Below are 17,238 nucleotides of genomic sequence, written 5' to 3'. Positions count from 1 at the left end.
CCTCTCCCTGCCTGCCTGCCTGCCTTCCTGCCTGCCTGCTTGTCTGTCTTTCTGTCTATACTGGGGATTAAACCAGGGTCTCATGCATTTCATACTATGTAAGCATTCTTCCACTAATGACATCTCCCAGGCTGGCTTCCTTTTCCCCCTTCCTTTCTTCCCTCCCTTTGCGCTCTCTCTCTCTCTCTCTCTCTCTCTCTCTCTCTCTCTCTCTCTCTCTCTCTCTCTGATGCAGTGTTTTGCCATATAGTCCAGACTGGCTTTGAATTTGAGACTCTCCTGTGTATAGGTCAGGGGTTGTAGGATGACAGTACGTGCCACCATGACTCAGCTCTCTGTACATCTGGACTCTGTGCTCTAAGAGCTGACACTCTTAACTGCTTGCGTTCTAGAGGCTGACATCACACTCCTTAACTTGCTGGTTTTAATTCATAGGTAGTTTTGGTGCATAGGCTGGGAAAGGATTCACATTAGCATCCTGTAGCTGCACTTGGCTTCTAACAATGCACCTGCCAACTCACACCCGCATGTGCTATGTATCATATACTACTTTCTATATACAAGTCACCCAGTAACCTATGACCCCCCCCCCCCCACCTACATTGGGCTGCGTGCACAACCTTCTCCGAAGAATGAAATAAGTTCCTCCTCTCCTGAGCCATTACCGAAGTTATACAAATCCTATCCAACCATGCCCCAGTTTGTACAGAAGGCAGGAGGCCAATCAGGCTTGAACTGGTTTTGTGTACATACACAATAAGGCAAACTGAGCTGTCTCAGTGAACTGTCAGGGAGAATCCCCTATTGCCATTTTATGCTTATGTATAATTAATTGTGTGCATAGGATTAAAACCAGATGCATTATGGGAAGGAACATATGCCGTGAGCCTCTGTAATCCGAATCTGTCAGTCAAAAGCAGAACTGTGCCTGCTATGCCCCTTAAAAACCAAGCTTCTCTTGCATTCCATAAAAAGAAGATAACCAGGGCCCATAAGCAGCTTTACTATTTACTCATGTAGCCTTTTGTCAGCACTGTCAGTTTATCTGACCTGATCTGTTGCTTTGCTTTGAGTAAAGTCTTGATAATTTTGTAAATCAATGTGAGTCCTTATTTCAATTCCTTGAAAAAGCTAATACCTTGGGGTCACCCAGTCCCACTCCTGACCACTGGTAACAAGTGTACAGGGGAGGAGGTGTCCTTCAGGATGTTTCTCCTCTCTAGATCCAGAATTCCAGACACACCCACCATCCCCTCATAGTCTCACACGCACAGCCCTACCTTATCTATGGTTGTGGTGGACCTTGATGGGTGGTCTGTCCCCTTCTTGAGAGCTACACATCACTCCTTTCCTCTGTCACAGAGCCCCCATGTGTATGCTGTTGTACAATCTCTTCTTGTGGCCATCACTATGCAAGACAGGCTCAGAAGAGTCCTGTTCCAGAGCCAGGAAACATCTAGAAAGTTAGCTCGGGGGCTGGACTAACACCAGCTGCCCTTGGGAGGTGGTGGTGACCTTTTCATCTGTCCTATATGAGACAAGCAGGACATAGGGGGAGAAGGACATGACTTTAGTGAAAATGGGGTCCAAGAGACAGTGCTCCCAAAGTGTTCCCCAGGCCCTGGTGTGCTCATCCCCAACATGCTGAACCAGTCTTGGGCTTCTAAAGCACTGCCCAACCCCTGCTGGCTTATGCTCCCTTCCCCCGTCATTTCTAGCCGGTGATGTCTTTATCTGCAACCCAAGGATTCTATACACATGCTTTGGGCCTCACAGGACATGGTGAAGACCCCAGGAAGCATGCAACTCGTGAGTGTAGGGACATCAGTAGCTGTGGAGGAGGCAGGTTGTCACCCAGTTAAGTGGCACTTGGCAGATGGAGGTGAATGACCTCAAGGTCCAGTGACTCTGTCTGGGGAGCTCTATTCCCTTTACCCTACTTGGCTTTGGTGGGGCAAAGAGGGGCTCTTATTTTGAAGTTTTACAACTGTGTACTATTGCATGCGTGTGTGAGTGTTCGTGTGCCACAGAAAGCATGTGGAGGTCAGTGGATAACCCGTTGGGGTTGACTCTTTCCTGCCATCAGGAGGGTCCCAGGGATCAAACCCAGATACACAGGCTAGGAGGCAAGTGCCAGCCCCCATAAAGATCTCTGATAAGTGATGCCCTTAAGTTGTAACTCTGGGTTCCCCCTCTTTATTCCATTACATCATGATTTGCTAAAGCCCTTCTTGTGGTGGTTAACACCGTCAATAAGTAGGATCTACAATCACCCAAGAAACAGCCTCTTGAGTGTGTTTATGATGGGCTGTCTAGATTAAATTAACTGAGGTGGTCCATCCTGAATTCTCCTGACGTCCTTTCACGGGCTGGGCTAGCTAGTGTGATTGCTCATCTTCATGCCTGTAGATACAATGTGACCAGTTGTTTGAAGATTCTGCCACCATAGCTCTCCTGACATGAGGGATCATTCACTGGAAAATAGACCTTCCTCCTTTAAATTGCTGTTTAACTATTTATTTTATTCTATGTGTGTGTGTGTTGCCCAAATGGGTGCATGCGCATCACATGTGTGCCCGCAGAGGTTAGAAGAAACCGAGTTTCTTGGAATTGCAGCTACATACAGTTATGAGCTACCCTGTGGGTGCTGGGGATTGAACCTGGATCTTCTGCAAGAGCAAGTGTTCTAACCACTGAGCCATCTCTCCAGCCCCTTACACTGCTTCTTGTCAGATATTTTGTTTCAGTAACGAGAAAAGTAATGAATACAGACCTCAAACAGATCAAGAAGCTACAAAGCGATGACCTCCAGTTTCACCCACTGGCCAGCACCAAGGCTCAAAGTTTTATCTTGGAAAGAAATACAGGCTAGGCGGTCGTGGCACACACCTTTAATCCCAACACTTGGGAGGCAGAGGCAGGTGGATTGCTGTGAGCATGAGGCCAGCCTGGTCTACAAAGCAAGTCCAGGATAATCAAGGCTGCACAGAGAAACCTTGTCTTAAAAAACGAAAAACCAAAATAAATAAATAAATAAATAAATAAATAAATAAATAAAAAAAACAAACCAAAACCCAAAACCAACCAACCAACCGAACAAACAAAAAAATCAGGCTCCTTTGCAATGGGATGTTAACTCTTTTATTAACTCAGGGTTAACATTAGATTTGCTTCACTGATTTCTTATGCTGTGGATTGAACAGACAACAGTTGGGTCCTTGCCACTCACAGGCGACAAGACAAACACATCGTAGTCAGAGAGGGGAGCAGGACAATATGGAGAGAGACAAGGTTGGAAAAATTTAAGGCAAATGTTATTCCCATATTAAAGGGAACCGATCAAGCAGATCTGCGCATTTCAATGAAAATATATGAAATATTTGTCAAAATAATTAACATCGGTAAAAATTAGAACACATAGCTTATAAAATGCCCACAACAGGCTTGGCAGAAATCAATCCAGCTATTATCATGTAGGCTCGTACTATACTGGACCAGAGCAGCCTCCACCCTAGGAGAACAGAGTCCGAGAGCGGAGGCCAAATGCACTTGAGAAGCAGTCGTGTGATGTTGAGGGCTGGCAATTAGTGATTCAGGGGCTGGCTTTGCACGTGTGAGGAGGAACAGCTTGGCTCCCAGGTGTCTTTTGGCTAGCCCTAAACGGTTCCTTTCGACTCTCCTCCACAGGCTCTGCATCTGTAGATGGCTGGCGGCTCAGGCCCAGGAGGCCCCAGGGACACAGGTAGAACAGTTACGTGGACAGCTCGGCTCACTCACAGGAGAAGGTTGAAGAGAGAGTGTACGGATCTGCTCCCGTTTGGTGCTGGCCCTTCGAGGCGGCGATGGCGGCAGCTGCGGGTTCGTGTTTCGGAAGGAGCTGACTACGCAGACGTGGATTCTATCCCCAAGTGGTCATACATCTTACGCCCTGAAACCTATTTTATTTACAGTCTGACCAAAGTGTCCCTCAGGCTGTTTGGTGGCCTGTGATGCATGGGTAGGAAGCTCGGCCCTTCATCGTCGGTGAGGACAGCATAGGGTCCTGCCAGCCAGCTCGGTGAGGGTCACACAAACATGTGGGAGTAGGACTCGGTGCTGCCAGGCGTCTCTCTTTTTCTGCTTTGGTCTTGAGTTTTCGGTAAACTAGGGTCCCAGAAGCCACTCCGAAGCTGCAGCTGTGAGTCTCATAATTCGTTTTGTTTCTGTTTTGAGTTCAACTTTAGACTGCAGCCAGCAAGAAGAGTGTTTGCTTTTTTTTTCGGGGAGGGGGACGGGGTTGGGAGGGTGTTGCCATTTTAGCCATATACATCCTTAAGGGCCACCTCCACCTAGTTCAGGTGCTCAGAGATGCTGCAGTAGAGCCCAGCTCTGGGGGAGATACAGCTGTCAGATGCAGGGCCACCCCAAGGAACAGGCTCCGGCTGACCGTCTGGAGGCAGGTAGATGGGCAAATGGGCAGACAGGAGGACCCTGCCCTCCGCGGGCAGCTGGTGCCCCTTACCCAGCCAGGAGGCAGGTACGGCAGCAGAACTGGATGAAGAGCTTCCGTTCACAGAGCCGATTGGACTTCACCATCTCGCAGAAGGTCTCATCGGCTGGCAAACAGGAAAGAGAAAAAGGAGCGATCAGACCTCGGGGTCCTGTTAAGATTCGCTTGTTCTCCATTTGCCAGGCACTGTTGGTGCACTAGGCAGGGCGCGCACAGGCTCTCTCGTGAGCCATTTCAATGAAAGGTCCAGCAAGGCCCAGGTGGCGTGGGAATATGGGACTTCTGCTGAGTTTAAGTGACAAGCGGGGTTGGGGGTGGTCCTGAAAGGGCTGTGGGAGGTGAGATGGAAGGTCTGCCAGAGGGGTCATTGTCACCCCTGTGAGCCTCTTTCTGGGGCACTGTGCTGGTGGCTGCTTAGGAAGAATGGGGCAGGGGTGCAGACAGAGGTGCAGGGCTAGAGCAGGAGGGAGAGCCGGCTTCAGGAATATAGCCTCAGGGAAGTCCCTTGGCGAGGTGGAGGCAGGACTCAGTGATGCCCAGGTGGGGAGAGCAGTGGAGACTGGTCCCCCTGCCTCTGCATTGTCACTAGGGAGCAGACTGTCTGTCCCATGGCAACCTTACTTTCTAGGGCTGGGCACATAACCTGAACAGGGACTTCCTAAATAGAAAGCCTCTGGGGGTGGGGGTGGGGGTGGCTCTGAAAGGACAGGACTTTGCAAATCCAAAAAGTAAACAGGGCAATTAGGTCACTTGGTAGGACATCTGCAAGGGGTGCTGTGTGGGCACTCTACCAGGGCAGGGCCGCGCCAGTTTGTTTTTTTTTTTGTTTTGTTTTTTGTTTTTTTTTGGTTTTTCGAGACAGGGATTCTCTGTGTTAGCCTTGCCTGTCCTGGACTCACTCTGTAGACCAGGTTGGCCTCGAACTCACAGCGATCCTCCTGCCTCTGCCCTCCCGAGTGCTGGGATTAAAGGCGTGCGCCACCACCACCGCCCGGCCTGGCCGTGCCAGCTTTATGACGAGGGATTAGCTCTCCATCTTTGGACACATGGGGTGGGTGGCTCCCCTGTCCTGAATATAAAGGACATGGTGTCCAACACTGGCTCCGTATAGCTCCTCCCTGCTGCTTGCTCAGTACGAGCTCCCCTTGCGAGACACAGCAGCCTGCTCCTGTATAAAGGCCTGCAGGGCAGAGGCCGCTGCTGACCCTCCCCCTGCCTGGCATCTCCACTGTCTGGATTTCTTCTGAGTTCCTATTTCCATATTGTCCTCCCCACACCGCATCATCTCTCTGCAGAGCCAGGGCCCCTCCATAGCACAGGTAAAGATGCTCCCTGTAGATACCCGGGGTTCCTATTGCTGAGCATGGGGCCTCAGCTGTCCTCCTAGTGCCGAGGGCGAGGGTGAGGTCTTCGGGCCTCCTGGTGTTGACCTTTCCTATGGGGGAAGTTGTTATGCTCAAGCTGCCTGTAGCCTATGTCAGGAGAGTGGAGACGGCAGACAGACAAAACCACTCTCAAGTCATGTCGTCAAATAGATGGTCAATCAAGCCAGAGGGAAGCCCTCTCGCTCTGGGCGGCCATGCCTCTGCTCTCTCTTCTCGTTTTACTGCTTCACCAGCAGACTATACTGAGGGATACCCTGTGGGTGCTCACCATTGCTGCACGTGTGGTTGGTGATGCAGGAGGTCCCCAGCTGCGTGAAGCCAGTCTTACACCTGCTGCAGTTCCTACTGGAGCCCTCACAGCTCAAGCAGTTTTCGTCACATCTGTGGGAAGACATCATCAGCTCTTCCAGAGGTTTGGGGAAGAGGCCCGATACATGGGGTGCCCGTCCCAGAACCTCCCAGTGTGTACTCCCAAACCTTCAGCTCTGCATTGAATGTTGGTACATTGTTCTTGTCTGACCTCTCTGTTGCCATGGGAAGGGAAAGACGTCATAGTCAGCTGGCAGGAGCACCCCCGGGAGGGGAGGGGGGCAGGCCTTGTTCTCTGAGACTCCCTGTGGCACCCCCTGGACACTCTAGTAGACACCAATCCACTCCCCACATGGGCCTCCAGGAGCTTCCAGCAATCCAGCTATGATGGCTGTAGCCTTGGCGTAGAGGACACAGACTACAAATGTGTCTCTGGAGCTGACCATGAAACTTCTGCTGCCTACCAGGCTAGCATGCTTGACCATTACATGTGCCTTTTCTGGGGAAGAGGCCTGCCCATCCCTATTCCTGCTTCCACAAATAGTCCTGGCCCAGCAAGCTGACTCCTGCTAATACAGAGTGCTGTGACCTCAGGTCACAAAAGTGGAGCACAATTGAAGCCCACTGTCGGCAGTCTCAAGGAAACATGGGCTCCTTTGTGCCTGGTCTGTGGGTGCTCTGCCTTGCTAAGTCATACTAATAGGCAGGCCCCTGCAAGCCTAAATTATGTGTTGTATGGCTCTTGACAGAAGCAACTTAGCATGGCTTTGCATGACCCTCACCGAGGACCGTCTGCCTGCCCGACCTGTCTCCGATGCTATTTCCAGCTCCAAGTGACAAGGACTCCACAGTGACTCCTATCTGCTTCCCACATCCCCTGCTACTGCCAATTAAGTGTGGAACGGGCCTGGGGGAGGGGAAGAAGTGAAGTTCAGCCATGCGTTGGCCAGCTCTAGGGGCGCCGTGTTTAGGACAGATGCTTGCTGCCATCTCTGTGGGGCCTTCCATGATGAAATGTCCAAGATGCCCCAGTGCAGTGTCTCCTTAGGCTGGGTGAGGTAGGCTTTTTTTCCTGAACGCTCTGGTCTCAGATCAGCATGTAAGCTGACTTCTGGTGCAAGTCTGGGAAGTCCCTGGTGTCTGGTTCTAGCCACACTGTCCAGGTCCTCATGACAGTTTTCCCTGGAGATCTTACCGGCATCTTTCACGGAAACGCACTCTAGGCCAACCATTTCAAGGGCTATTAGTTGCCTGGGAGGCTTGGGGCCCCCAGAGGACTCCCAGGGACTCCCAGGGACAGGCTGAGTATTGTTTCAATCACGAACAACTATGGTACGGAGCAGGCCGCAGCGAGAACCCAGCCAGCCACAGCTCAGCTTTTCACGTACTGCTCAGTGAGCTCAGCAGGATGGTGGGTGCATCTGTTTTCTATTTCTGCACCACAAACTGCCAATAAAATGTCACATCTGAAGAAGTCTGGGTTCTGTAGCCAGAAGCCCAGGCAGGCTCAGCTGGGGTACTCACAGGGGTCTCTTGGAGGCCCAGGTGTGGTGCTGGCCACCCTGAGCGCTCATTTGAAGTTTGGGGAGGAGTCAGAGGGGGAAGAGCTGGACACAATACTTTCCTGAGAGAGAGCTGATATCTCCCATACCAACTCCCCAGACGCCTCCTGTCTCCTGCTTCTAACTCTACAGGCGTGGTCCTGTCCTGGCAGTGGTCTCTGGGGCAGCGACTTTCAGGGTCCCTACAGTTCTTCTATAGTACCCATTTCACCTCTAAAACACTGGGGCAACTCGATCCTGTCAAATTCTGAGGCACAGCTGTGCCCACCGCAGACCTCTCTCTGCATGCACCCCAGCAGGAGACAAACCAACCAGGAAAGAGAGGGCCACAGGCCTCCTGCTTCAAGGAGCCCTCGGCAAGCTTCGGAATGGGTAGAAAAATAGGCAGGAAGCACACCCTGCGGACTTCTGTACCCACGTACCCACTGAGGAGTCGGAAGATGTCAAGAGCTGGAGGAACAAGTGGTAAGTCTACCCCCGGAACAAGAACCCCAGAGTTGCTCTCATTTTCTGCCAGGAGGTCCTTGTTTGGGAGCAAAGGTCCCCTCATGAGTGAGCGTGGCTGGCAGTTCTTCTGAGGTACACACCGACTGCCCTCAGCTTCAGGCTCCGGCTTCCACACACCTGTTTGTCCTCAGGCCTGTGCCATTCTGGCTTCCACATCTAGCCTTCAGACGGTCAGTCGTGTGCTCCTGACTGCTTCCCTGGCTCTTCTGTGGGGGAAGCAGGGTACCAGGGAAGCATCCTGGGGCCTGGAGGATGCCCGTGGCTTGCTGGCAGCTATGGCTGCCTGAGTTGAGAGAGGCATGCAGAAGAGCCATGACTCAGGCGCTCCTCCCTTAGGGAAAGGGTCATACCTATGAGGGTCTTCAGGGCCAGAGGTTCTGTGAGGTGGATTCCTGGGAAGTCCTGGCACTTCATCACTTGGGGGTTGTACAAAGCTCCTGGGGGTGTTTCTCCAGGATCTGATAAGTCAGCTCCACGCTGAGGCTGAACTCCTCTCCAGGGCTGCTAACTTTCCTTCAGATAGAAACTAGTACCCAGAAACTTCTACCCAAGGAGCATTTGTGGCTGGCCTCCCTCCTGTCTCCTAAAGGCTGGGACACCATGGCCTCTGGATGCCACAGTCAGCATCCCTGGGAGGCCGGAGCACTTGATAAACGCAAGTGATTATCATCATTAAGTTCCACACTGTCCCTGCACTGCTGTCCTTGGTTTAATCATCAGTAAACCAGCTGGCTTGTGAAATGAAAGGTTTACTGCAGACAGCTGTGCCCATGGCCCTGTGCAGGACTCAGCTTGGCAGGAAGAGGTGGTAGGTTCCTTATTTCGATTCAACACAGACATAAGCCCTCCCCTCCCCCCACCGGCCCCTCTCTTTCAGTGCACAGACTTGATCTCATCAGCTCACTGTTTATAGGTGACAGTCCACAGTAATTCTCAAAATAGCCCCCACCTTGCGCTCTGCCACTGGGAGTGGAAGCTGGGCGTGGCCTCCCACCCCTGTTCTGACACAAGTTTCTCAGAGTGGCTTTGCTTCGAGTCCTTTTGCAGACAGCAGTCCCCTACTTCCACTTCCCCCAAGGACCACCCTTCCATTGCATCAGCACTGTCGCCTTGTCAAATGCCTCCCTGTTGCTCACAGACCCTAGGCTGCCTTTCTTGTTCGTGGCCCGTTTATGATGTCCTGACCTGGTACAACTCACAGCCAGCCATGCACAGAATAAAGCACATCTCTGCCCCTTGAACAGCCCATTCTCCCCAGTACAAGGGAGCACTCACAGTGGCCAGGTGTGTGAGCTCATGGGAGGGAGAGAAAGAGAGCACGGGGTTAGAACACACGTGTGCTGTCTAATCCAGGACTGGCTTTGCAATGAGGACATGGCCCGGGTAGTTTTACTTTGCTTAAAATATATAACTTAGAAAAAGTGTTAACTCCTCCTGTACATATTGTTTCCTTGAGCACCTGCAGTGTGGCCTGAGCACTGCACCATAGCTTGAGCAGAACGGCTGTGTACCATCTGCTCCCGGGGTGGGAGGGCCCTGTGATGGACAGCACCTTGCTAATTGTGTTTCCTGTCCTAGCCCACTGCTACCCAGTGCCTGCATATGGTTAAGTGCTTCACAAATAATTAGGCATTAAGAGAGGCTTGAAGGCTGCCAGCTGGCGGGAGGCTCTGGCGGTCACTAACTGGAGGCATCTTTTCCTTCTGCCCTCTGCGCCCACAGCAGCGGGTGGCGGAGCTGTGCGATCCCCTAGACTCCAGGGAAAGTGCCACCGCACCTGGCCCTCCAGCTGGCTCTTTCTGCAGTGCCTAGATGACTGTCCCTCCCCCTCAGCCCTGGCCGCAGCAGCCAGCAAGCACATACCTTCGGCACACTTTGTGGGGTAAGCCAGGCATCTCCTCTGGGTAGAAGCCCTCGCCACAGGCTGGCACACATTTCCAGTCTTGGAAGTGGAAGCTTTTGGCGCAGTGAATACATTCTTCTCTGCTGGGCCCTGACAGGTGCAGGCAAAGAAGCAGATTTTTAAGGACATGTTTGATGGCCTAGAATATCCGTGTGTGTGTGTGGGGGGATCTTCAGATGTCCCCAAGCCACCCACACAGCTGACACTGTCCAGGAGCTCAGTGAGGGCTGGCTGTGTGACTCTTTGAGGTAGGTTACTCTCTTCACTTCACAGATGGGGACATCAGAGGCCTAAGCTTAGCCCAGCGGGGAGCTCTGCCAGAGTCTTGGTGACTAACGTTGGTTGTATATATTTCCTTTTCCACCAGCTTTAGGATAGGATCACTGCAGTGCCTACCCAACAGCTCCAGAGGCCAGACTGAGTTGTGCTGGGAGGGGCAAAACACAAACATTTTAATTGTGTCATATTGAAGTAATGGTGTCTGAGATTCACTGGGTTAAACTGGGCATTGTGCCTGTGGTGGTTTGAATGACAATGGCCGCCATAGAATCCTAAGGCTTTATTAGAGGTGTGGCCTTGCTACAGTAGGTGTAGCCTCAGTGGAGAAAGTATGTCACTAAGGGGGGTGGGGGGCACTTTCAGGTCTCAGAAGCTCAAGCCAAGCCTAGTAGCTCACTGTCTTTTCCTTCCTGCTGCCTGAGGATCCAGGTGTAGAACTGTCAGCTACCTCCTCAGCACCATGTCTGCCTGCATGTCACCATGCTTCCTGCCACGATGACAATGGACCTATGAACTGTAAGCCAGGTCCAGTGAAATGTTTTTCTTTATAAATGTTGCCGTGGTCATGGTGTCTCTTTACAGCAATAGAAGCCTTAACTAAGGCAGTACCCAAACTGTTTCCACATGGCTCTTACTTTTTCTTCATGGGAATGAAGGTAGCGGGGTGTGTGTGTATGTGTGTGTGTGTGTGTGTGTGTGTGTGTGTGTGTGTGTGTGTGTGTGTGTGTGTAGCTTGGAAGACAATATTGGATGCTACCCTCAGGAATACTGCCTATCTCTTTTGAGATAAGCACTCTTTTTGGCCTGGAGCTCACTAATTAGGCTAGACTGACTACCTAGTGAGTGCCACCTGTTTGGGGGCTTCTCTAAGGGACAAGACTATCTACACGGAATCTCCTTTTCCCTATGGTGTGGTTGTGTGGCCAACCTCCCACCCCAATCAAACTGGGATTCTCTCCGTTGATCTTGTTTTTGATTGGAGCTTTGTCTCATGCTTTGGCCAGTCTCCACTTTACCCCCTCCAGGGAACCTCTGCAAGTCAAGGCGGTTGTCTTATCGTGACCCTCAGGGACTGTCAATGCCAGACGCTGCCTACTCCTGTGCCCCATCTGCTCAACTCTGTTTGTCCTGCAGGCCTTCCTCTCTAAGCCAGGTCCCTCTGAGGGGAATGGATGCTTGTGCCTTGTTGAATGCTCACTACTCTGGTGGTGGTGGTGGTGGTGGCACTGGGGTTCACACAGGTAAGGTGTGCATGCTAACCCTAGGCAGTCCCCCTACATAAGGCTCAGCCTACCAAACCTAACAGTTATTATGAGGTGGATGTGGTGGTGCACATCAATAACCCCAGCATTTGGGATGTGGAGGCTGGAGTATTGTAAATTAAGGGACAACCTTGCTACATACTGAGTTCTCATCTTCATTTTTAAAAAATTGATTATCAATTAAAGATGTACTACAGCAACTACCTAATGTGTGTGAGGACCTGGGTTTTGTTCTTGTTTTTGTTTTTGTTTTTTAATTTCGGGGGTTTTGGTTGGTTTTTGAGATAAGGTTTTTCTGTGTAGCTCTGGCTGTCCTGGAAGTCACTCTGCAGACCAACTTCTGGCCTTGAACTCAGAGATCCACCCGCCTCTGCCTTCTGAGCGCTGGAAATCAAACGGGTGCTCCAACACCACCTGGCTTTGAAGTGCTGGGCTTAATCCCCAGCACTAGAAAATACGAAGGATAAGAAAAATAAAAATGTGGGCTGCAGATCAATTGGGAAAATTCTGGGGGTGGCTGACAGTTATGGCCATGTGACCACGTGAATGGGCTGGATGATACTGAACTGTACGTGTGAATGTGGCCACGTTGGGATGGCAGGCACGGTGAGAGTGTGAACAATGGGATCGAACAGTTCCAGAGGGGAAGTTGTCCTCACGTGCTTGTCACGTCTTGCCTGTCAACTTGAGTGTATGTGGAAATCACCGAGGGGATGCGTCTCTGCTTGTCTGTGAGGACATTTCTGGAGACGTTTAATTGTCCTCGATGTGTGTGGCTGGGGTGCTGGACTGAGTAAGGAGGAGGGAAAGGAGGGGTCCAGCTGAGGACCAGCATGCTCCTCTCTCTTTCCTAGCTGGGCGTGCACGTACTATTCCCTCTACAACCCACCAGAGCCTTTCATGCTACTAGGCCTTCCTGATCACAATGGACGACATCCTCAAACCGGAAGCCAACAGAAATCCTTCCCTGGGTTGCTTTTGTCAAGCATTCTGCTATAGTATTTTGCTAGTGAAAAAAAAAAAAATAACGGAAACAAGTCTGCAGCAAGAATAGGGCCAACGATAGCACACGGCATCCAGTCAGGTTTCCAAATCACTCGAAGGGAAGCGCGTGAGGGTTCCCAACATATAGAAATATTTGGGGAGATGGGAGTACTAGCGGCCTCGACTTAGTCATCACACTTTGAAAACATGCCCTGAATTAAAACATGGAACCTCAAAAGATCAGTACAGATACTGCCAACTGGGTTCTTTCAACGGTCAAGAGGGTAAATGTGGTTGTACCGCTACAATAGATGCGGACAGGCGCGTTTCTATGGGACTACTTTCACAACTACTAATTATGGACGTTACACAGGAAAGCTCCCTAGGACCCCATTCAGCCTCTATAGGCTCCACGCACTTCAGGAGCCCCACTGTGCTAGTGATGACAGCGCAAAGGGCTCTGCTTATGCGAACCCATCATGCTAGGCCTGGTACAGAGAGCAATACAGAACCTTGTTTAGAAGGCATGAAAAACAGGCTGTGAGAAGCACCAAGGTAGAAATACCTCTTTTCTTTTGGAACCTCCCTGGACCTGCTGTGCTGTTTTTCTGTTTTGTTTTGTTTTGTTTTGTTTGTTTGTTTGTTTTTTTTCACTTGCTGTTTCTTGCTGTGTTTGCCCAGGCCCAGGCCAAGGCCAACCCTCCCAAGGATCTAGCTAGGCTCTGCTCCTCAATCCAGCGAACATTGTTCACTGGCCACCACTTGACCTGGGTGAGTCAACCCATCAACACTAGGTCAGGGATCACAACCTCAGTGGCAGGATGCTCTGGGCACCGGTACTGGATATGGTCACGAGTCTCATTCCCATAAAGCTCAGTGTACTTGGAGCACTGTATGCGAGGCCACCATGGTGTACTAAAGATGTCACCAGGCACACGTGCTTCAGGGAGGTAACACCTGGTGTGGAACAAGGGGCTTCAGATGACTCTGAGTGGGCAAGAGAAGGCTCTGGCCCCAGTCACTGCCTCAGGTTACGTGTATTCTAGAGAGCTTAGGAAAAACTCCATGGGGAGACATGGAGAATTCCACTCCTCCCAGAGCTCTAAGAACCGCCTGCTGTGGAAATGAATGCTTCAAGCGACGGAGGAGATACAGCACTGAGATAAGAAAACGTACAAGTGACTCAATACCACTGGCTGCCAGACAGTCCGGGCACTCCAGGAAAGATAAGCGAATTGAATTATTGAAATCAAAAGAGTTAAAGGACCAGAGGCCTGAATACCATGGATCCCAGTGACTCTGACATTTAGACAGGCAGCACTGGGGACGCTTCTTAAACAACCTGGGTTAAAACAGGAAATAAAAAGGCAGCAGCAACTAGCTGGGGAAAGCTGGCAGCTGCTCGTGGAAAGAACTCTACCTAAGGCTAAGGCTGGATCCTTCTGGGGTTGTGGGAGGTGGAAGAGGCCGAGTGTCCCTCGGGTGGCCGAGGGCCATCACCAGCCATTGTTGTGGATGCTGGGATCTCTGGCCTGTCTGCTTAGGTAGGTACCACTGATAGCTTCATGGAGCTCCTATAGGACCACACGGAGGACGACAGTGCCTGCCTCGTGGCGTCTCTAATAAATGGCTTTGTGGCAAATGAGATTTAACGGAGACCAAATTCTTATATTGTCGCTGCAGCAAAAAAACCCTCCATCTAACGTGCGTTTCTTAGAAGGCGCCAAAGTGCTGGGGGGCAGGAAGGAAACAGAGGCGCTGCTTCACCTGGAACATATCTGAGCGCATAACTCACGATGCGCGCGGATGACTGCAAAATGAAACCCAATAAAATGAATGAAATCTCTGCTATACTCTGCATAAAACCTGCGCCCGGAGACATCTGTGCTATAATCTCGGTGGGGGAAACTATAACGCATGTAAAATTGTTTATGGCACTCTTTCCCTCTTTGAATAAAACGTTTGAAATAAGTGGAGATGGCTACAGAGAACTGAAGTTTCTGTTTTATCGCACCCTGCGCAGATCTGTCCCCACCCCCACCCCTGAAGCCTCCCAATCTTTATGGTGCTGCATTTTAGCTTAATTCTGCGGCAAGAGTGGAGTTTTAAGGCAAGCCAGCTCACGGGCTGCTAAACACCTTTTATTTCTCGTCGAAAAACCCTCATGGCACGGCTATGTTTTTAAGGCTGGGAAATGCAGGCCGCTTGCTCAGAGTGGGTCTTTGCACTTTTTGGCTGTTTTTGTTTTTAATTAAAGAGATTGTTGGTGTCAGGTACAGAGCAACCTTTACCAGCCCAAATAACTTACAGTGTCTAGTTGGGTGGCATTACTGGGTTCACATAAGTGGGCAAGCATCACTACTCTTTATCTCGGCACCATTTTTCATTTCCTCTAACTTGCACTTCTGTACTTGTTAAACAGTAACTCCTCACTCTCCCTCTCCTGCCCTGGGAGGCAAGAAGGACCTTTGTGTTTTTATAGTCTGTTTCCCCCATGAGTCCTACACGGGAGGCAAGTATCCTAACCCCAAGCTACACTTTAAGCCCCTTGCCTTTGAATTTTACTCTGTAATAAATCCAGAAACCCACAGAGTTACAGAACATCCTGCATTTCAAGAGAAACGGCCAATTCACCTTGGTGACCGTGCATGCAAATGTCCAATGAGACAAAAGCCTCGGCAGCTTACCCACGCAGGTGCGGCAGGTGTGATGGCACTGCCCACAGCTGATGAGCTCAGAATCAAAGTAGGTGCCCGGTTCACAGTCTGGAATGCAGCTGCCCCGCGCGAGGCTGGTAAAAAGAAATGAAGCCCGTTTCCATGTCTGTTCCAAAATTCTAATTAAATTATGATCCGTCCTCAAATGCTTTTCGCAGGAGAAAAGGAAAGTTATCAGAGCAGGGCGCTTTGTGTCACTGAAGGTTCCCAGCTAATGAAAGCTGACGAAGCTGTCCTGAAGCCAGCTGGAGGTCCTGGGACCCCATCCCTCACCCCCAGCCTGGTGCTGGTGCTCTCCTACTCTGTGATGGCTTCTCTCTAACGCTTTTTCTGAAACCTGAATCAGAAACCCTCCACTCCCCCAGGGGAACCAGAGCATCGAGTAGTTGCCACTGTGGCAAGCCAGTTCCAGGTAACTGGTTTGAGTTCCCAAAGGGTCTAATTTGTGTGTGTGTGTGTGTGTGTGTGTGTGTGTGTGTATGTGTGTGTGTGTGTGTGTGTGTGTGTGTGTGTATGTGTGTATGTGTGTGTGTGTGTATAGGGGGGCTCATCAGCCACAAGGTCAACTTCAGTCGTGGGTCTGCTCTGGTTTCTTCCTTACTCTAACCTTCCTGTTGTACGTGAACTTGAAACAAGAGCCCCTCCTGGCAGCTGGTAGCACATGTGACTTCTGCCTTCCTTTCTTACCCTGCCTACATACCTTGCCCTTAGCCAGGCGGCCCAGCAAAGCATCATGGGCACAAACTGAGCTATACCACCCATGTAGGACCTGGCTCCACCACTTCCCAGCTGTGCAACCCCAGGCAACCCAGCAGACCCAATTTCCTCCTCGTACAGCATAACACTGTTTGAAAGACTCACTGAGCAAATACATATAAACTGTTCGGTGTCTGGCACACAGCAGTGTAAATAAATGTCACCTACTATGATTTCTTTGGTTCCTGGGAATGTACTGTGGGGTGATGCACACATTTTAAATGGGTTTGCCGATAAACAGATTGAGCAAGGGCTCTCTGGCGTGCATCTGTCAGTTCTAGAACATCCTGCTGTGATATGATTTACAGTTAGAAATATATATTTAGTCTTCATACTGGCACACAGCTCCAAAACTCTGTAGAATCAATAGTCGTAAGTGTCATTTGCATGCCAATGAGGTGACTGGTAGCTGGGGCTCTTCAGCAGCTTCATGATCGTGGTGGGGGACTGGTTGCCAGGTGACCAGACCATTGAACAGACAGCAGGAATTTCCACTCCCAACCTCAGAGGAGGAGAAAGAGACTGCAGGTGGAATTGGTCAACAATGGCCAATAATGTTACCTTTAACTCAGACCTCCACAATGGAGTCTCCATGGCAACTCCAAAGGCGATGGGTTGGAGTTTCCAGGTGGAGGAACAAGAACTTATACCCAAACTCAGGAGGTGGAGGCAGGGGGACTGCCATGAGTTCAAGGTCTTTTTTGGGGGGGGGGCTATAAAGAACACATCTCCACTATGCTCTTGACCCCGCCAGCATTGCTGTGTGTATGGTACCACCCCTTTACCCGCTCCCTTTGTAACACCTGTGCAATAGATGGCTAAAGTAAGGAAAATCGTCCCCCTGTTCCAGGAGGAGGTGTAGTAGCAAAGCAATTAAACCCAAGGGGCTGAGGGAGATCCGACCGCCAACTGGAAGCCGGGATGGTTCAACCTGGGCTCTGGGATTAGCTCAGAAGCGGGGCCAGCATTGGGATCTGAGTTCTCAACCTGTGGGAAACGATGCCAGCTGGGTGTGGGTAGGTGTCGGGATGAAGTTAGGTTTATGGGCTATCCAGTGGGTGTCTACCCATCCATGTGCTGACGAC

General features: G+C 50.8%; 1 protein-coding gene across 3 annotated transcripts in view; it reads right to left on the bottom strand.

The window, feature by feature from the left end:
* Positions 1–3,118: 3,118 nt before the first annotated feature.
* The window catches only part of PCSK6 (proprotein convertase subtilisin/kexin type 6), a 189,515-nt gene continuing 175,395 nt past the window's right edge, over positions 3,119–17,238 (bottom strand). For 2 of the 3 annotated variants that reach the window (XM_084756040.1, XM_084756041.1), the window contains 4 exons: positions 15,368–15,471; positions 10,116–10,245; positions 6,143–6,255; positions 3,119–4,595 (listed from right to left, as the gene is read on the bottom strand). In XM_084756040.1, coding sequence (XP_084612166.1) covers positions 4,498–4,595; positions 6,143–6,255; positions 10,116–10,245; positions 15,368–15,471 — 445 coding nt within the window. In that variant the 3' untranslated portion in view covers positions 3,119–4,497. Of the gene's footprint in view, positions 4,596–6,142; positions 6,256–10,115; positions 10,246–10,303; positions 10,583–15,314; positions 15,472–17,238 lie in introns of those variants that run through there. The other variant, XM_084756042.1, reaches the window with a different exon arrangement.

This window comes from Acomys minous (genome assembly GCF_964271855.1).
Source record: "Acomys minous genome assembly, chromosome: 2".
In the NCBI taxonomy this organism is placed as follows: Eukaryota; Metazoa; Chordata; class Mammalia; order Rodentia; family Muridae; genus Acomys; species Acomys minous.
Note: the sequence above shows the minus strand (reverse complement) of the source record. Positions and strands in the feature narration are given on the sequence as shown.